The 21,293-nt window shown below is 42.1% G+C and overlaps 1 protein-coding gene across 3 annotated transcripts in view; it reads right to left on the bottom strand.

Annotated features, from left to right (window-relative positions):
* LOC308388075 (uncharacterized protein) overlaps positions 1 to 19,152 on the bottom strand; it is a 57,488-nt gene extending 38,336 nt beyond the window's left edge. The window contains exons 1-3 of one of the 3 annotated variants that reach the window (XR_013970049.1): positions 18,905 to 19,152; positions 12,468 to 18,711; positions 12,197 to 12,274 (exon numbers count right to left, since the gene is read on the bottom strand). Coding sequence is in view for 1 of the 3 variants with exons in the window: in XM_080868564.1 (XP_080724690.1) it covers positions 12,815 to 18,532 (5,718 nt within the window). In the remaining 2 variants the exon portion in view is untranslated. Of the gene's footprint in view, positions 1 to 12,196; positions 18,712 to 18,904 lie in introns of those variants that run through there. The other 2 variants (XR_013970048.1, XM_080868564.1) reach the window with 2 other exon arrangements.
* Between the last annotated feature and the right edge of the window lie 2,141 nt (positions 19,153 to 21,293).

Here is a 21,293-nt window from a genome sequence, read left to right as displayed (position 1 = left end):
CAGCATAGCGCAACGAATTCAATTCAAATCAATATAAGATTTATTTGTAACCTACATCAACAATTATGTTATGATAAATTACATAATAACTACAACAGAAGACTTACCTTTGTGGAAATGCTTGGAGCAGACTAACATGTGAGCTGGAGTGTTCTGAGACGTTATTTGGTCTTCGAATGGCTGCAATCCAGGCCATCTGTCGGCTCTTTGTTACTTCGGAAACACGGCTTGAACAATTTCTCTTCCACGACTCAATCTGATAAAAAACAATCTCTTTACCCGTCGGCTTCCCGTGGCTGTCATGTGACCGGCTATTGCAGTTAATAATACAACAGCTTTTTGCCATTTTTTGTGTTTCTTTTTATCGCTGTGTGACTGTTTTCATGTGAAAGCCTGCGTGCGCTAGTACCACTTGCCACGCGTTCCCAGAATTCTTTGCGGTTTTACCCTGCAATGACGTCACATTTTCAATCTCCATAGGCTAGCTCACTCATGGCTGACGACCAACGGCGGCAAACCCCCAGCCGCTTTTTAAAAAAAAAAGAATTTCGGGGACGCCCGCTGCCATGTCATTTAATTTGTTCAAATCATATTTAGCCAATAAAATATATGGTTTAGTTTCTGTGTGAACGGGGTGGTGGAGTCCTCATGGCCAGCGAGCTCCACCAAACACACAAACAGAAGGGAGAGGAAGATCAGAGAAGCAGCTACAGAGCACAAGCAGCAGAGCAGTAAATATGGGGGTATTTTAAATACCAAGGCAGACTACAGTCTGCAAGAGTCATACCAAACAGACTTTAACCCTCTGGGGTCGACGGACGCGCCGGCATGTCAAAATCACATGACCAATTTAAGACGACACAGGTACAAGATGCAGTGACTCAGTCTTGGGTCGAAAGTGTGGACTTCAAACTATACACCAGTTTTTGAATTGTGTCGATAGGCCACGTAAAACCAGAGTTATGATAAAAAATACACGCAATATTTATTTATTTATTTTTTTGAACAAACACTCTCCACTTGCGGGTAAAAAAAAAAAGAAAAAGAAAAAACACCCCTTCCCTATTGGTGTTAGAGTTTACCATGTCAGCCAATCAAAAAAAATGATATGGCAACATGCGGCACTTGGTTGTTTAGGAGAAGGGGCAGTTTTAGGAGTGACACCCGCGACGGAAAGCGGGAGAGCAAAAGAAAGAGAGCGCAAGTTATCATATGTGAAACATTAGTGACGTTTAGCGTGTTTGGAGGGTAGAGTTAGTGTGTTGTGTAGTTATTGTTTTGTATTGTGTGTCAGTTATACTGCTGAATGTCACATTTGCTCCGAAAAAGCCATCAAAAGCAGATTCCAGTGTAAACGCTGTTCCCACATGCAAAACAGGACTGATACACCTCCTGTTGTCAGACCTGCAGGGTTTAGGCCTGTGCTGTTATCCTCTGCCTTATACTGAACACAAACTATTTTTTTGGACTGGCACAAATAATTTGTGTGCCTTCTTATTTGATGCAGCACACCTGATTGTTCTGTAAATAGATTTAAATGGTTATATAAAAAACGCCTGAGGCCTTGGCTGCATTTTTAGGTAAATAGTACCATATAACTTTGTTTGCAAAACTTGTGCATGAACCTGAAGTTCCCAAATTGACATAAAAATTGTTAGTTTTCAAAAAGTGTGTCCTCTATTATAAGCTAACGAGCAGCGCTGTGTGTTTGGCAGGTGGCAGGTCATGACGGACAGTTCACCTCTCATCCCACTCATGGCACTTTTTGTTATAAATGTTGTCATAAGTGTGCTACATTGGTTGTGCATCAAAATTACTTTAAAAAAACCTGACAAAACCATGAGCAATTATCTGGAATAACTAATTTTAACATCTTATTTCTTAAGGCTGTATTTTTAGCAACAACACTTAATGTGTTTTTAAAACAAAATGGTAGGTTTATAAATGAGTCTGAGTCTTATTTGATTTCCTTGTTTTAGGTCTCAAACATAGTCCAGCATTGACGAACCATCAGTTTGGAAGGGTTACTGATATTTGTTCGTGACGACGAGACCAAACTCTTCTTAACATGTCTGGTGAGTATGCAAATCTACTCAATCTTCAGTTTTGGTTTACAGAGACTTATATATTATATGTAGTGTTGTTAATTTTGCATAGGATACAGATCCAGTTGAGAGGGCAACCCGAGGTGTTACGGTGGGCATCCTCACTGTTCTGGAGGACTACGTGGGACCCAACTCGCAGTCCACAGGGGTCAACACTGCCATTGTTTTGGAAGAGGACATTATTCTTGATGATCTGCCAGACCTTCCCACTGCCTTTGCCTACCGGTTTGGCCTACTTTATGGGCTCAACATGGAGTTTCCCAAAGAACTCAAGTACACATTTGTTTGCTGTATGGAAACCAGATAGAAGAGTTCACATCCTGCCATCTGATGTTTTGAATCTGTTTGTTAGTGACTATCAATCAAGATAGGTTTGATATTCTGACTGACAATACCACACCTTTAAAATTGGATGACTTTTTTTGTTTTTGGAAAAGGACTTTATTGGCTGAATGTTGTCAGTATGTTAAAAATGGCTCATCTCAGTGGTGCAGTTGTGTTTGAACACAATAAAGTTATTTGAAAATCAACATTGTATAAACATTCATTAATACAACAAGGAGCACCTCATGAAAACTATAAAGGATACTTTTTCTAGACTTTAGGAAATTGATTGGCAAAACAAAAAAAAATATGTTGCGTAAACTTTAGGAAATATGTTGCCAAAACTAAAACTAATACCTTGTGTAAACTTTAGGAATTACATTGCTAAAACAATAAAATATGAGTTAAGAAAAAGCACAGTTATTAATCTTGTAAACACAAAAACATTAGTTGAAGCAACTTTTCTCCTAAACTTGAAATTCTAAGTTATCTATCAGAACCTAAAAACGTAAATGCAGTGGGTTGCCTTGAGTTTTTAAGTTTTCGCAACATTTTTTTTTTACAGTGCACTAGTTTTAAATCTAGCAGAGTGCTTTCTTATGTGAGATTCACATCTGCAGTTAACAAATCAGCAGCATCTATGTGATCTTGTCATATTAACATGGACCAAACTCTGAGGAATATTTCCGACATCTTGTTGAATCAATGCCAGAAAGAATCAAAACCTTCTGAAGCAAGGCATACCTAATAAAGTAGCTGCTGGGTGTAGTGTTTTGCAAGAAAGTAGGAAATAATGCACAAAGGGAAGTACAGGAAGGGAAAGGGGTGAAAGTAATTAAGGTAAATAACAGGAGTGTTTGGGAGGACAGGGAGTAAAAATTGATCTATAAAAATAGAGGAAAAGAAGAGTAAGACAGAGGCAGGAACAGAGAGAAATAAATGGTTATCGTAGAAGGAGTTGGAAAAGTGGGACAGGGAAAACAGAAGAGAGGGAGGAAACAGATGGGGAAAAAAGACGACAGCAGAAGACAGAAGAGGAACGGGAAAGAGAAACCAGAGGGTACACGAGGAGAGCTCGTGTTTCTTCATGTCATAGTTAGTGTTCCCGCCACGGAGATTACGCATAAAAGATGACCAGTCATGGCCGTGGAAGAGCTCAGATCCGGAGTGGCAGAGTGAGGTCTGAGAGGACGACTCAACAGGCCATTAGTGCTCCATAAATGATAATTTATGCTTCCATGTTGAAATCCGGCCACGGGAGCTTCATCACCGGCTCCTTCAGAGTGTCTTCTGCCACTAATTACGGGGTCAAAAAAGCAATTTGTACCATCCGAGAACAGCCCCCGTTCTTTCCCACGTTCTCCTCTCTGTGTCTCACACACACACACACACACACACACACACACACACACACACACACACACACACACACACACACACACACACACAGAAAGATGAAAAACACACATAAACACCTCACACATTATGCAAAAGCACCAGCTGCTGGTAACACCTCCCCAACAGGCTGGCAAGAGTGCGATGAGAGAAAGTGGTGGCAGTGGGGATCATAGATGGGTGGGTGGGTTGGATGGTGGGGTTTTAGGTGGGAGATGGAGAGAAGGAGTGAGCGTGATGGGAGGACAGCGAGCATAGCAAGTGCCGTAATCAGTTGTGTTTAAAGGCCCTATCCCCACAAAAAAACATTGAAAAGTGTCACTGTTGCTATTCTAATTTCATACGTATTCACAATTTTTTATCTTCTTACAAGAAGGAAAAAAATAATCACGAGTCACTTCCAAAAAGGGTGCAGGCACGGTGGAAGCTGCTCCCTCCCTGCAGCAGCTGAGGTTGCAAGCTAAATTTTTCTGGATGCACGATGTGGCAAGGGAAGTGGTTGACTGGGTAACACACACACACACACACACACACACACACACACACACACACACACACACACACACACACACACACACACACACACACAAATACACACCATGGGCGCACAAGAGTTGCGTTTGCATGCTCTCCCTAGCCTTGCTCACGATGTAAGGGACAGGCCAGTGCTTTCAGAGGCGTGTCAACTGGACACATTAACTCATAAAATACCCCCCTTGCCATGAAATATGCAGTGGCGGGCCACGAGGATGGAAGTTGACTATCCATTATTGATGTAAATGAGGAGCTCTCCCACGGCAAACGCTGTGTGAAACTGTCCTTCTGTGTGTGTGTGTGTGTGTGTGTGTGTGTGTGTGTGTGTGTGTGGCAGGAGACATGGGGCTTTGTGGGTTGCATTTTAAGTTATCAGACTTAAGGTTATATCTCGTGCCATCGTGTACTCAGGAATGCAGTTAAGAACAAAACCGAGACAATGTAACATGCAGCGTGCCCCAGAGTTGGGAGTACATTAAGAGCTGTGACAGGGAGAGCCGGCGAGGAGGCAGAAGAAGAAGGGGAGAGAGAGAACGAGCCAAACAAGGTGAAATCTTTGTCTTGACACAGGCATAAATTGAAATCTTCCGTACTGACCTTGTATGAATTGATAACGTCCTGGCACTTCAATAATGGATACCCCCCCCCTCACCACACACACACACACGCGCCAACCCTCTTCTTTTTTTTTTCACTTTTCTCATGGGCCAAGTAGCCCGATGTTTCATTCGGCTGGCCTGCAAGCAGAATTAATATTTTACCGAGCATAACCACCATCTCTTTCTCCATCAGTGTCTCTGACATGCAAACGAACAAGACGATCGCATTCACGCAGGATAAGTGAGGTGAGGGTGATAGTATGCTTTGCTATCACCCCCACCCCACCCCCACTGTATCTGTCAAGCTCTAATTTGTCTTTGTCTTTCCAACAGATGATGCAGGTACAGTAAATGTGCTGGTGTGGGGAAATTGGAGAATTTCTCCGTCACGCTAATTAAATTGCGGATTGCATTGTACACGTGTTCATGTGTTCCAGATATAGTTGACACATGTAGAAAGAGTAAATGAGACATCTGGTTTAAGAAGCTGTCAGTCTGTTGTTTGGAGCTACTTATTGTGAACAAATGCACCCACTAAAGCCAAAACACAGGAAGCACTTCTTTCATATAGGAGGGCTGGAATCTTAATTTTTGACGACTTCTGAATAAGAAGTGTAATTTTAAAGGGGGAAACAGCATGAGGAAATCACAGGAACAAAAAAAGTGTGGTTTCGAAGAGTGAATGTGAAAACCGACCTGCAGAGATTGCACTCAGGTAGTTAAAGCTGGCTGTTAGGCTCAAGTCAGGGCTGCCAAATCTCACACACTGAGACTCACGCTATTGACGTTTTTCACAGGCTCTCACACCACATGTCCTTTTTCCTCATGCAGTGAAAAAAAAACCTCTAACTTGTAACATGCAACATGAAAAGAGGGCAGTAACGGCATAGAGATATACTACACAGAACAGGCAGCACACTGCGGCAGAACATATCTCTAAATCCATCATAGTGTAACTTAATTTTATGCATGCAACTCAGCCAGTGGCTCTTGATACATCTCTTCTTGTCTTCTTGCATCCAAGCAGAAATCACTGTGCCTGACAGATGAAGCCAGAACAGTAAGAATAAAATGCAGTTCCTGGAATGGCCACTTGAGGCTGACTCACAAAAGAGAGTGAATCCATGCATGTGGCACAACTTTCTACAGTCAGTGTTGGGAAGGTTACTTTTAAAATGTATTCCACTACAGATTACAGAATACATGCCCAAAATGTATTTTGTAACATATTCCGTTACGTTACTCAATGAGAGTAACGTATTCTGAATACTTTGGATTACTTAATATATTGTCATGCTTTTTACAACTACATGAATGTACTATTTCTGTGTGATTTATTACTATTAAGGTTACTCGCCATACCAATACCAACTAGATGTTAAAATCTTAATATAAAATGAGTAACAGTAGGGTGGACATTAGGTAAGGCTGCACTTTTTGCAGCAATCTATAGAAAACTATTCTGCGCGTATATAAAACAGGTCTGCTGTTCCGAACCGTAGCAAAGGGACCTCTGGCTAATACGTCGGGTTCGTGTCGGGCTCGTAGCTGAAAACTAGCTTTACTTTGTGTCTGGGTCAACTTTGCTAGAGAGAGACAGAGAGAGGCATTAAAAGGCTGCTCCAACTGAACTTACTGTTTCGCACGAAAACAGAACACACTGTACAGTCGAGTGTTAATAGCTTACTGGGCTACACTGCCCATGAAACTACATTATTTAGGGCTATGCCTGTAACACTCTGCCTATTGCCTTCATATTGAATTGTTTTTTGAACAATAATTTTTTAAATATTTTGTCACGTCATTATGTGGCCGCAAATAGAGGTGACATGGGCCGCGAGATTGAGACACAGAGCCTCTTAATGCGTGTTTTCTTTGGGTTTCTACCAGCGTGGAATTACCAAAAATAGAGAGGGGACAGCCTAATATACGAAACAGGAAAAGACCGCCGTGTAATCCATTTATTTCAACAAAGTAACTGTATTCTAAATACCACCTTTTTAAACGGTAACTGTAATGGAATACAGTTACTCATATTTTGTATTTTAAATGCGAAATGCATAATAAAATTACTAGAATGCAGGAAATGAGTCTATGAAAGAGAAAATACTAAAGTGGAGCTAAGATAAACACGCAAATTTAAAGGATTTGTTGTAGTTATGGGCCCTTTGAATCTAATGCCCAATTTATACCTTGAATTAAATCTTAAAAACTATGACATATTAAGCTAACTTATCAGTTAAATTGAACAGTCTCAATTTTCAAACATCGATCACATAAGCTAAAGTCTGTTGTTTTTCCGATTGTATGCAAAGTCTATCACAATGACTAAACACTGTAAAACCTAAAAGGAAGGTTTTAATTTTTGTTGTCATTTTAAAGCCTTTAAATCAAAGATTATTTTCCACTCATTTACATTACTTGTGTATACATACAGTAGTCTTTGCTTATTAATGTGGGATAGTCAAACAAGCTACCTATTTCAAACTATATACTCCAGTTTCATATGCTAATGGGAAAAGAAGGGTTGCTCCTTTAATTAGTCATGTAGCTAGCTGATGTGCTTTTATTGCATCTGGCAGTTATGAAGAGGATTGATGGAAACATTTCTCAAATGAATAACCAGCTGAAGGGCCTAAGCAAAAGGAGATTCCAGTACTTATTATATAGCCAATTCTGAGTGTGCAGATGATTTGGAGACGTAAAATGGCAAGATAGGTCTGAAAGATCTGGCATCATAAGAAAGCACCTCACTCCTACACAGAATGTGCTTGACAGCCAGCACCAGCTAAATAAGCATGATTATGTCCAACTTGGCAGCTGAATCACTGTTTAGAGACCTCTCAGACCACTCTGTGACTTCATTCCTGAAAAGGGATCCAACACTGCTGACAAATGTAGTGACTTTTTCAGGCCATCTAAGAAAATATTGAGTTGGGTCCCAGCACTTGGCAACAACTTAGGGTGGCTGATGATCACAGCTTTTCCCATCATGTGTTAAAGTATGTGTTGCAGTGTGTGAAGAAGGCACGATCGCTGTTACAAACATGCTCAAATAGCATATGAGATTAGATGATGAGTAACTTTTGAGCTCATAGCAAAGGCTACCTAGTATGATGAGGACTTGGCGAAGCAGATTAAAAAAAGTAGCAGCAGAAAAACAAGTTGCTCTCCAGGCGAGCTCTTAAATCTGAATATAGGTGAGGTCCAGTAAATAATTAAAAACCTACCTGCTTGTTTGTATGTTTTATAATCGCAGCAACGGATTTTTAAAGAAAAATAAATGACCTGGAGATAGGAAAGGTATAATTCAAAATGCACAACAATTACAGGCAGTAAGAGTTATCTAAGAGTCCTTGGGCAGCTACTTACTTGAAGTAGCAGATCCACATGTGTTTCTAATCTTACTACAATAGTTTTCATATTTCAAACACTAGAAAATATTATAGTGACTTCCAGTAAGAAGTACACCTTCATATTCTCTTCATGAGACAGGATGAATAGAATGTGTAAGTGCTTAACAAAGGGAGGAATGTCAATGTGGGATGTAGTCATCAGAACATGGATAGAATATTTGCTTTAGCACTATATATACCCAATGTCTAGAGCTAACATAAAGTACTGAGTCTATTCGCTTCTATATGAATGAGGCATTAAAGATACCACATACAGCAATCATAAGTCCAAAAAGCAAAACCCCATTCTATATGTTTCCTATTATGAGGGAAGTTGATAATGTGGTCACATATTAAAGCGAATATGTAAAACACACAGTGGAACCATGGATGTCTAACTTTCTATACACACCAAAACGTCTTCTTTTGACTTCAAAAGTAACATTTTCTAGTTTCAGAAAAATGAATGCTTATTGATGTGGCTAAACCAAAGCAACAACCTAATCCTATCCCTACCCTTGGTAGTTTGGTGACTGTAAAGAGTCCAAGCAAGCTTGTTTCACAACAGAAAGAGAAAGGTGTGGGGATAACTAACTGGGCTTTTTGTTTCAAATGAACCAGGCAAGCAGTGGAAGGTCATTATACTGATAGAGGATTTTCCACATATTAATTTCTATAGTTTACTCCAGATTTTAATTGTAGCTCTCTGTATGTATAGATCAGTCATGTTTTTCCTAATCATTTCAGCTAGCCTCTGTCCCCATTCACATACAAAGTGCTGAAAAATAGAATAGGAAGGAACTTTTAGTTGTCAAGTTTTTAGCAGCGTAATTTGCATTACTCCAACTTTCTAAAAAAATTTATTTCACTTTACGTTCTTCCAAAGGGTTTGTATTCAGCTGTGGCACTCACTTCTAGACACTGGATGACTGATCCATGATCATTTTGAAAGCATTGTTGCTATATAAAAACCTTAATGCGTTAGAGTGTTTTTCAAGAATGTAATGTGACAATCACTCAGGCCTTTCCTCCCCGCCTCTTCAGGGCCAAATCAATGGCCATTGTTTCCCTCCTTTGACCTTGCCAATAAGCCAGGGGACAGAGCTTGGATGTAGTTACCGCTGCCGCTCTCCTACAAAGACTTCAAGGTCATTATCTGATTTATGCTGAGCAGAGGAAGGAACTCATAGCCTCTGGTTTTTCCTTTCTTCTGTCTAACCTTTTTCTTTCCCGTTCTCTCCCGCTCATTCTTTCTCTACCATGCCTTCTGCTGAATGGCAACCCCTAATCAAGCCCTGACTGGAGTCTTGATTTTAATCACCCTTACACACTCCTTTGCCAAATTCCTACAGGCAAATAGCCATGAAAAATTTGCCAGCATTTCCTCACCTTGTGCTGTGCAGCTATTTGTTGTCCAGCTTTAAACCGTGTAAAATAATATATTATTGAATTCCGGGGGAGGAGAGTAGAGGGAATGCAGGGAGAGGGAGGGCAAGGCACAGAGGGAGACCAAGGTCGGCTTGTTTTGCCCGAGGAGCTGTCGATCAATATCATTTGGTCAATAACTTCTTTATTACTACCACTATCACTCCAAGCAATATAATTTTAGAGTTAAAACACTTTTTTTCCCTCGATCTCTCTGCCTCTAAATACTGTTCAAATATTGAACCGTGTGCCAACTAAAATGCAAGGCACCATCACATAAAAGCCAATTGATGCTTTGCCATTCTAATGTTTGCTATTCAAACATATTCATCTGACGGAGGATGAAATGAGATGTGCTCCATCTCCATTATCATTTGTCCTTATTTTATATTTCACATATTGATTAGATGTGTTTGCATAATTATTGATTGAGGGCATGACTTGCCAATGTCTGATGATACTTTAATAGAAGTATAGAAGTGGCAGCTTTAGAGAAAACTTCACTCACAACCCCTGTTGCCTTGGGAAGGGCGCTGGGAGCCAAGAGAAAATTTACAGATGGAGCCAAAGTCAAGGATGGGCAAAAGAAGAAAAGGGCTAAGAACGTTAATGATTCCCACTCTTATAAGTTTTCCTACAGCTCATATATTTTTAATTCAGTTAAACACACTTTTATTCTGTCATGTTTGGTATCCAGTGGCATTAGCTGTGTTTGTCAGGTGATAGACACCACAAATCTTTTAAGCATTTTAGTTTCCATTAATCTGAAATCTGCTGAAATATCAGGGTTTCACAGTTACCACAAATTTCATCATCTTTATTGTAATTTCACAAACAGTCAAAAAAACCTGAACCACTCCCCAAAGTTCCCAAAGTTCCCAAAAGAAAAGTGCGAAGTCTCTGCTGTGTGGCAGGCAGGAATCAGATCCTAAGTGCATGACTCAGAAGACAAGGCGTAAAACTCAAAACAGCTTTGCTGCCGAAGCTCGCAAAAATAACAAACTTAACAAATCCAGGAGCTAATTATCTGACAAGCAGTAACCTACAGGAAATGCATGAGGAGGGATACACACATAGTTTAAGGGATAACAAAGGGAACCAAAATACACAATATCAGAAATACAAACTAGGAAACTCTTAATCATAACCGAAACTCAAATACCTGGGGACCGCAGCAAAAAGGGGATTTTTTTGGTAATATCATTTCATTAGAGTGACATTGTAATAGGTTTCTATTCTATACAAGTGGTCATCAGAAAGTTCAGGGAATGGGCCTTTAAAAAGCCAATCAAAACTCTTTACCCTAAGTGCATCAAAGTTTTCCTTCAACTCGATTTTCATTTTAGGGAAGCAGTTGAAGATACAGATTAAAATCTGAAGATCTGATTTGACTAGCAAAGACTGTATAAGTGTTATCCAATCAAAACCTTGTGTGCCTAGGCGGTTTCTAGATCACTTCCAGCGGATCTTAAAAAGATGTTGGGAACGTTGTTACGTTTGTTCAGCTGTTATCTGCCTTAAAATTTAAAGCTCTGTGAGCTAACTCAAGTGCAAAAAGACAACATTTAAAGCGCGGGGAGGTTGAAGCTGCTGGTCAACAGTCTTTGTATTCTTTTTGCTATCACACTGACACTCCTCATACATAGAGATGGAAGCAGGTCCCCAGAATCAGCATACCAGCAATGCATTTCACAACTCAATCTCAGTGATTACTTATTTCCCACCACAATTTTAATACAAACTAATTACGTATTAAAGCTATCAAATAAATGTACGGTTAGGTTAGGGTTAGGGGTCAAGGTTGAGGTTAGGGTGTGTGTTTTTATATTGAACTACTTCACAATGCATATAAAAGACTGAGGTGGTCACTATGAAGTCACCCAGTGGAACTGAATTGTGCATTATGACGCTTCAGTGTTGTGGGCCCCACTATGTTGGTTCTTTCAAGCCAGAAAATGTTTGATTGCTAAGTTAGCTAAGACTAAGACCTCAGCCAAGGATACCTTAGTTGGCCAATCAGAAGTCTAGAAGCCTGAGATGGAAAGAGTAAGCAAAGATGGCGCATAGAAGAAGTCTTTCTAAATGGAGGGACAGTAACTGTGTTTGTATATGTAAGCATGTAAAAGCTGGAGATAGTAGGATTAACAGCAACAGTATATTGTCTATGTCCGCCATTGTAGAAATTCATCTCATACAAACAGTACGGTGGTGTAACATTTTGAAAATTGAAAACCCTGGCAGGAGTTTCTAAAAACCTCTGTTTTCAGTGATCCAAAATGCCATGTACGTGTGGACGTAGCCTGAGCCTTACCAGTATCCAGAGAATAATAGAAATAGTAAAATAATACTATTCTGCTGCCCTCAGATGAATGTATGGCTATTCACCCTATGCAGAGAGCTTAACATAAGAGGAGATGGTTCCAGGAACGACAGGACACATCGCTTTGTCTTTGTGTCTTTAACTGAAGACCGTTTTTTCCTCTTTTAATTTGTAAGACTGTGAACATACAGTAAAATAATACGTAGCATCAGTATCAACATATTTTGTAAACAAAACAGAAGTTAGCAACATAGCTTTCCTTATGCTTTACATTCACCATTAACATCTTTCCTTATACGTTCAAATAACCTTTTAAGTAACATGAAAGTAACAATCTTACAGAAAATGAAGTTAGACATTGCTTACTTACAGATTATGGCTCAACAAACTCCCCAACGATGTAAACTGGGCTTAAAGTTGTGCAGCTTGTTTTCTGCTCCATGCATTTTCTCACACTGCCCGCGTGAACTTTGCCTGCTGCTTACAACACATCACCAAAGGGGGCAGTGTAGCGCACACCAAACAACCAAAGAAGAAGCCACAAACTGAAGGGGTAATACTGCCCACTATTGGGAAACCTGAGAAATGCGCCAGCCAAAGAAACCCAACAAAGTAACAACCGAGGGGCAGAATACTCCCCGCCTGACATCCATGGAATGTCACCCTCAACTAACATGTAAAAGGCAAGTGACATACAATGAAACAAAGTTTCTGCTTCTAAGTACAATCCTTAGACACCAATAGCACAACCTCACTTATAGGCCTTATGTAGCACTTGTTTTCACCCTTGCGGAAAATCCTCACCTCTATCTTCCTTACAAGCCCATCCTCACTGGGAAAGGTTTTGGTGATAAGTCCAAGTGGCCAGTTGTTCCTATGTTCGAGTGTCTCTCTTAAAAGAACAACATCTCCTGTTTGTAGGTTAGGCTTTACTGTTTTCCATTTGCGGCGGTCCTGAAGTCCTGATATGTATTCTTTTTTCCATCGTCTCCAGAAGACATCAGCGAGATATTGTACGCGCCTCCATTGAGCTTTGAACAGATCACTGTTTCCAAACTGACCTGGTGGGATTGGTGGGGTCGTAACCTTTTGCGTGAGCAGCATGGCTGGGGTAAGGATGACTGGGTTATCTGGATCTGCAGAAACTGCTGTTAACGGACGAGCATTCACTATTGCAGTGACTTCAGCCATTAAGGTCACTAGTATTTCATGGGTAAGCTTTGCATTCCTGTGTTCTAGGAGCATTGCATCAAGGATTTTGCGTGTGACCCCAATCATTCGCTCCCAGGAGCCAGCCATATGCGACGCATGTGGGGGGTTGAATAGCCATTTGCAGCCAGAGTCTTCAAGAAAGCTGTTTAGTTTGCTGTTGTAGCAGCCCTGTTTGTCTATTTGCAGCTCTTTGCAGGCACCCACAAAATTTGTCCCACAATCGGACCTAAGAAGTTTGACTGCACCTCTGATGGCAAAAAAACGACGCAGGGCATTGATGAATGATGACGTGTCCATTGATTCTATAACTTCAATGTGAATGGCCCGTGTACTCATGCACGTAAATATGACTGCCCATCGCTTTGTATCCGCTTGCCCACCACGCGTTTTTCTGACAGTGACAGACCAGGGACCGAATACATCAAGCCCTACATGTGTGAACGGAGGGTCAGTGGACAGCCTATCCTCTGGTAGCTCAGCCATAATCTGTTCCTGCTGTCTGCCTCTTAGTTTTCGACATGTCACGCAGCTGAATATCATTTTGCTTGTTGCTCTTTTTCCTCCCACAATCCAAAAGCCTGCAGCTCTGACTGCTCCTTCAGTAAAATGTCTGCCCTGATGGCATACTTTCACATGGAAGTGTCTTATAATGAGCTGGGCAAGGTGGTGTTTGGCAGGGATGAGGATCGGATTTGTTTCATCTGAAGTCAACTGTGCTCGTCTTAGTCTCCCACCCACTCTGAGGATTCCATTTGTGTCAAGAAATGGGTTCAGTTTGCTAAGTGGGCTTGAACTTTTGAGGGGCATACTCTTTTCAAGCTGTCTTATGTCTTCTGCATAGACTTCTCTTTGGACAGTGCGAATGATAATGATCTTAGCTTGATCGAGCTGCTTTTCAGTTAAATGCTCACTACAGCTGTGCCAGCCCTGACAGGTGCCTTCTATGTTCTGCTTAAAGGACTGAACAATGTGTCGGAGTCTAGATATAGCCTTCAGTAGTACATTCCAACTAGAAAACCTTTCGAATCTGGCACTACTGAGAACATTCTTTGCAAGAGTGGTAACACAAGTAGTTACCTCCTGACGCAGTTCGTGGTCAGTCTCTGGGTCTACAAGATCAAATGACTCTGCCTGAGACTGACCTGTTTCTGACTTGGTAAGAAAAGCGGGTCCACTGAGCCATGTGGAGGTAGAAAGGTGCTCAGCAGGTAATGCGCGCGTGACATGATCAGCAGGATTTAAGTGAGTGGGCACATAATGCCACTGGTGAGCTTGTGTGGATCGCCTGATGCGTTCCACTCTGTTGTGCACATAGATGTAAAAACGCCTCTTTGTGTTGAAGATGTAACCAAGGACTACTTTGGAGTCTGAATAGAAGCTCACCTGATCAACTGCGATGTCCAGCTCATCCACGACCAACTCTGCCACCTCGACAGCCAGGACCGCTGCACAGAGCTCAAGTCTGGGTATGGTGATGTCTGGTCTTGGGGCAAGCCGTGCCTTGCCGAGAAGGAAGCCCACTTCATTATGACCATCTCTGTCTGTGAGTTTAAGGTAGGCAACAGCGGCCACTGCCTTGGTAGAGGCATCGCAGAAAACATGGATTTCCTTAGTTACTGCTGCAGAGAGTGGTACTGAGGTGAACATTCTGGGAATCTCAAGTTGTTGTAGATGTTTGAGAGAGTGTTTCCACTGTTGCCACTGTTGTAATTTGTCTTTAGGGAGTTCAGTGTCCCATTCACGAATGTCAGTGGAAATGTCTCTGAGTATGACCCTGCCCTCTACAATGACAGGGACAGCAAAGCCGAGTGGGTCGTACACACTATTAACGACTGACAATACTCCACGCTTGGTAAAGGGCTTCTCATTGACGGTTATCTGGAACCTGAACAAGTCTGTAGACAGGTCCCAGCCCAAGCCCAAGCTTCGCTGCATGGGTGTCTGCCCAAGGTCAAGGCCCTGCATGTCAGCTGCAAGGTCCTCACTTGAAAAAGCGTTTGTGATGGTAGGACAGTTGGATGAGATTTTATGCAGGCGTATGTTACACTGAGCCAGCATCTTCTGAGCCCCACAGAGAATGTTGATGGCCTCATCAGTGGAAGGAAATGATTTTAGTCCATCATCCACATAAAAGTGGCGTTCAATGAACTCTCTTACATCATTGCCGTGTTCTTTTTCTCCCTCCATCGCTGTTCGTTTCAGTCCGTAAATGGCCACTGATGGGGAGGGGCAGTTCCCGAACACGTGGACTCTCATCCTGAATTCCTGTACTTCTCCATCCAGATCATGGTTTTTGAACCACAAGACGCGAAGGTAGTTGCGGTGGTCTTCTCTGACAACAAAATTGTAAAACATTTGCTCCACGTCGGCCATGACTGCATATGGGTCGGACCTGAAACGCATCAGAACTCCCACAAGAGTATTATTGAGATCTGGCCCTTTTAGTAGCACATCATTGAGAGAAACATTGTTGTATTGCGCACTTGAATCAAAAACCACCCTAATTTTTCCTGGCTTCTGAGGGTGATAAATGCCAAAACTAGGGAGATACCAGCATTCTTGTTCTGGAGCTAAAGCTGGAGCTGGTTCAGCGTGGCCCTTACTGAAAGTTTTGTCTAAAAACTCAACGTAATGTTCTTTCATTTCAGGTTTCTTTTTCAGTGTTTTGCGGAGCGTCATTAAGCGACTGAGGGCTTGGTCCCTATTGTTGGGTAAACGCTGTCTGGGGGAGCGGAATGGGAGTGGAGCTACCCAATTGTTCGCCTCATCTTTAGTAAAGTCTCTGTGCATAATTTCCAGGAATAATGCATCTTCTACTGACAGAGCCGTTTTGTCATCATCTGCTGTTTGCTGGAAAATGTGTCTGCCTACTTCTGCTTGTGTCTTCTCGAATTTAGGACAGCTTTCTGTGTATTTGTCTTTTATATAGATTTTGCTTGCACAGGGGCTAAGGAAGGTAGGGCGCCCGTTATTCAGAATGTCTGTCTTGAAAGAGTTTACTGTGGGTTTGTGGGCACCTGAGAGGCAGACATCGCCTACAACCACCCATCCCAGATCGAGGCGTTGGGCATAAGGTGCACTGTTTGGACCATTTACCTGACTGCGAACCTTGTGAGCTTGGATGATGTCCCGGCCCAAGAGGAGGAGAATGTCCGCGGCTGGGTCCAGAGGAGGGATCTGTGAAACGAGTGCGTGTAGATGAGGGTGAGCTGACACAGCCTCCTTGGTGGGTATCTCATCTCTATTATCTGGAATGTGATCACATTCTGTTAGTGTGGGCAGCACCATGGACACTTCCCCATTTACATCCTGAATAACAAAATTAGTTGCTCTGCGTCCTCCAGCCTCTGACAAACCTGCACATGTTTTCATGGTGTATGGGAGCATAGCGCTTTTTACATTAAACATGTCGAAGAAAGCAGACCTGGCTAAGGATGAGTTGCTTTGATCATCCAACATGGCGTACATCCTCCTTTTCTCTTCAGGATTTGTGCGGGGATACACGTCGACTAAACAAATCTTAGAGCACGATTTGCCTTTCAGAGCTGGGCCACACACCTCTGTGCAAGCAGTTGTGGTTACAGGGCTTGAAGGATCAGACTCCCCGCCGTGGCTTTGAGGCAGGAGGTTAGAGTCCTTGGTTGTCCACAGAGGTGGACCAGCATGCATAGCAGACACATGAGCGTCACTATTACATTCCGAGCATTGGATAATGGCTTTGCAATCGTTAGCTCGGTGACCTGTGGAAGAACAACACTTATAACAAATAGCATGTTCTTTGAGGATGCTTTTCCTTTCATCTAGTGTTTTTGACCTAAAACCCCTGCATTTGGCAAGTGAATGGGGCTTGTGGTGAATAGGACATTGTCTGTCTGGGTTGAGAACTGACGTTCGAATTGTGACATTTGTTTGACTAATATCTGTTCTGTTCACTGCAACCGCACCTCTGTATTTAGTTGGTTTCAACAATGGCTTATCAGGTTTTGGAGCTACTATGTTTGGACTTTGTAACATAAAGCTAGGATCTGTTTTCATTTCTGCATAATCATTTATAAACTGAACAAAATATGAGAAAGGTGGGTAAACTGCACCGTTGTCCCTTTTGTATTTTGTCCCCTGTTTCACCCAGGACTCCTGGAGTCCGTAGGGGAGCTTTTCCACTATCGGGTTTATCCCCCTTGGGGTGTCCAGAAAGCTAAGGCCGGGTAGATAATTTTCACTTTGTGCATACTCTAACTCCAACAGGAGATCTGCAAGCTCCTGCAATAAGTGAGTGTCCTTATTAGATATTTTTGGAAAAGACTGTAAGCGTTGGAAAAGTGACGCTTCGACTACCTCTGGAGAACCAAAACTTTTGTCCAGGCGTTGCCACAAACGTTGAAGACCTGCGTGTGGGTTGTTCACATGGACCGCCCTGATCCTCAGTGCATGTTGTAGTGACTCCCCGCTGAGCCACTTCGTGAGAAGGTCAAGCTCTTCGCTGAACTTGAGGTTGAGGCCTTCTATGGCGTTGCGGAAAATGGACTTCCAGGACAAGTAAGACTCAGGACGGTTGTCAAAAACCTTGAATCCCGCTGTCAGCAGATCACGGCGTGCTAGATAGGCTGTGAGATCTGAGAGTTCAGTCTTTGGAGGCAATGAAGATTTAGGCTCGGTTGAAATGTCAGTTTTTCTGTTTATAGGAGGGGACTTTGGTTGCTTCTGATTTACAAAGTCAGTGAGATGTTCACCTGGAGAGGAGGCAACTGGTGGTTGACTCTGTCGTAGATGCTGAGCGTCGTTATTACCAACCAGTTGTCTTGTATCAGGCTTTCCGTCTTCATTAACTACCAAGCTGCGGTTAGCGAAGTGAGCGTTCACATAATCTTGAGCGCGTCTGATGGAAGGAGGTGTTTTAGAGGAGACTCCTTGTTCTGTGAGGTCAACGGCGTCATGCTCCTCATCGGCTGCCGCTTCCAGGACATGAGCTGCGGCGAGCGCTGCTTCAGCCTCACCCTCCTTCTTTAGAGCGTTTAGTGTTGCCTCGATGCGTGCCTTCTCAACCTCCATGTCGATCTGGCATTTGGCGTACTGTGCTCTAGTGCGGGCGGCTTCTGCTTCTGCTCTGGCTCGGGCTGCAGCTTGACTGGTGGATGAACGACGTGAAGAGCGTGAAGAGCGTGAGTGGCACTCTGACCGGACCACCATCTGGGAGAGAGGCGGTGACGCCTCAGGCTGAGACATCTTGGGTGCTTGATAGGTAGATAATCTTCTTACTCTGCTGCCCTCAGATGAATGTATGGCTATTCACCCTATGCAGCGAGCTTAACATAAGAGGAGATGGTTCCAGGAACGACAGGACACATCGCTTTGTCTTTGTGTCTTTAACTGAAGACCGTTTTTTCCTCTTTTAATTTGTAAGACTGTGAACATACAGTAAAATAATACGTAGCATCAGTATCAACATATTTTGTAAACAAAACAGAAGTTAGCAACATAGCTTTCCTTATGCTTTACATTCACCATTAACATCTTTCCTTATACGTTCAAATAACCTTTTAAGTAACATGAAAGTAACAATCTTACAGAAAATGAAGTTAGACATTGCTTACTTACAGATTATGGCTCAACAAACTCCCCAACGATGTAAACTGGGCTTAAAGTTGTGCAGCTTGTTTTCTGCTCCATGCATTTTCTCACACTGCCCGCGTGAACTTTGCCTGCTGCTTACAACACATCACCAAAGGGGGCAGTGTAGCGCACACCAAACAACCAAAGAAGAAGCCACAAACTGAAGGGGTAATACTGCCCACTATTGGGAAACCTGAGAAATGCGCCAGCCAAAGAAACCCAACAAAGTAACAACCGAGGGGCAGAATAACTATCTTACCTGAGACACACAGCTAGACGCTGTTCTAACTCTCTGAAACCCTCTACCACCTCAGATCTGACAACAAGAGTTCAAACTGCCCCTCTAACATCCTGAAATATGTATGAAAGCAGTGACAATACAACCTCAACTCATGGATCAAACCATGAAATTCTCACTGCTTCTGACTTCTCATGAGAATTGGATGGACCCAGAATCTTAGTTTCTCACTTTTCTTATTAGCAACATCAGGCTTAATGTCAACTTCATGTTTTTTTCCAAAGTGTCTTCTTTCAAGACAAATTTTTGTTTTCATTGCCTATATACGTAACACAGCAAGCTCGGATATGACAGGAATAATTTGAATTTTGTGGCATTTTTTCGCAAAGCGTTCAGTGTGTAACGACCGTAATACTTTAGCCTAACAATCCTATGAACCACTGCTCTCTAACCATTAGGTTTCTCCAATGCAAAGAAAAAAGATAAAAACTTTCAGATATTTCATACACTGTACACATTCACATTCATACTGATCATATCTCAGCTTTAAATACTCAAGTGCATTTTAATCCTGGAGTGTCACATAATGCTGCTTTGAAACATGCCTGAGAGATAACAGTCTTGTTTTAAAGCCCTTCAAAACTTACAATAACAGTTTTAAAGGTTTAAAATCCCCGAGACCCTGATTGGTATCACTCTGTTTTTTTCACGTTCTTGTGCTGATTTGTTGGGTTTTTCACTTGAGGTGAGCATATTTCTTTATGTAGTAAAAAGGCATCTTGGGGGTATGCAGATTGCAGTAGAATGATTATGACTGACTAATATATGCAGAGTAATAAAACTGAAACTGGTTTGTACTCAGATTTCATGGATTTCAACCATTTCCATGCACGTATTAATAAATGAGACCCATTCTTATTTTCCTTCACTGATTGAAAACTTATGGGCAATTTTAAGTGACAAATGGGAAAAAGTGCATAGCACCCTCAAGTATATAAGTCTGACTTGAAGATTCTACATTTGGAAAGGAAAAAAACAGACTGAAGGGAGAGAAAAGCCATTTGAAGGAGAACACCGAGGTAGAAGAAGAAGTGGCAACAGCTGATTTCAGTTGCGCATATTAACAGGCGTGTTTATTTCTTCCTCTCTCATTACATGAATCCTTGTTACAATGAAACGTCAATTAAAAAAAAAACTGTAAAAGGAGAGGAGGGAAAAATTGAAGGATGGTGATCTGCTGGTGAATGCTGCTCTTTGTTTTTGAACCGCTAAAGAAACACACTTGTTCATTGCAGTGTGCAAACACTTACATGCATGTCAGCGTCAGTGTTGTGCACAGACACACTGTACTACTTATGCAGAGTATGAAGATTCACACTATTAATATTTGATGAGCAAAGGCACACAAACACCAAAACACACATGCAACACATCTGATGCAGACAAATGCTGATCAAAAGAAGAGATCATACACACACACATGAACCCACACCGGCCCTTCTCACACCCTGTGGGGGACTGAAGGCCTTAACCTTGAAACTCTAACTCCGCGTCAAGCAAAATGCTTCCACATTTTCCAAAAAATGCACAAAGAAGCTGTGTATGTTTTCATAGCAGGCCTAACAGGACTGAGAGGGCTCTGACCTCAGAGTCTGTCTTTATCTGACTTAATCTTTAACACACCTCCTGGCAGTGCAATACCCTGGGGTTGGTAAATTTTCTTGACCAAGGACATACATGAGCTAACCTCCACTAAAGCTGCACTTTGTTTTGGCCATTTGGTAACAGTTGCCTGTTAAAACATTAGTACTCATTTCAAGTTGTTTTCTGGCCGCCTAATGATTATAAGTGGTGTTTCCTCTCTATTTATAGCTCCGTTTCGGTCCCAACCAGCTGAAATTATATATATATATATATATATATATATATATATATATATATATATATATATAAAAAAAACACCCAGCACGCCCCTGCGGGCGGTTTATCCTTCAAGCTCGGGTCCTCTACCAGAGGCCTGGGAGCTTGAGGGTCCTGCGCAGTATCTTAGCTGTTCCCAGGACTGCGCTCTTCTGGACAGAGATCTCCGATGTTGTTCCCGGGATCTGCTGGAGCCACTCGCCTAGCTTGGGAGTC

This window comes from Rhamphochromis sp. 'chilingali' (assembly GCF_963969265.1).
Source record: "Rhamphochromis sp. 'chilingali' genome assembly, chromosome: 20".
In the NCBI taxonomy this organism is placed as follows: domain Eukaryota; kingdom Metazoa; phylum Chordata; class Actinopteri; order Cichliformes; family Cichlidae; genus Rhamphochromis; species Rhamphochromis sp. 'chilingali'.
This window is presented reverse-complemented; position numbering and strand designations above follow the sequence as displayed.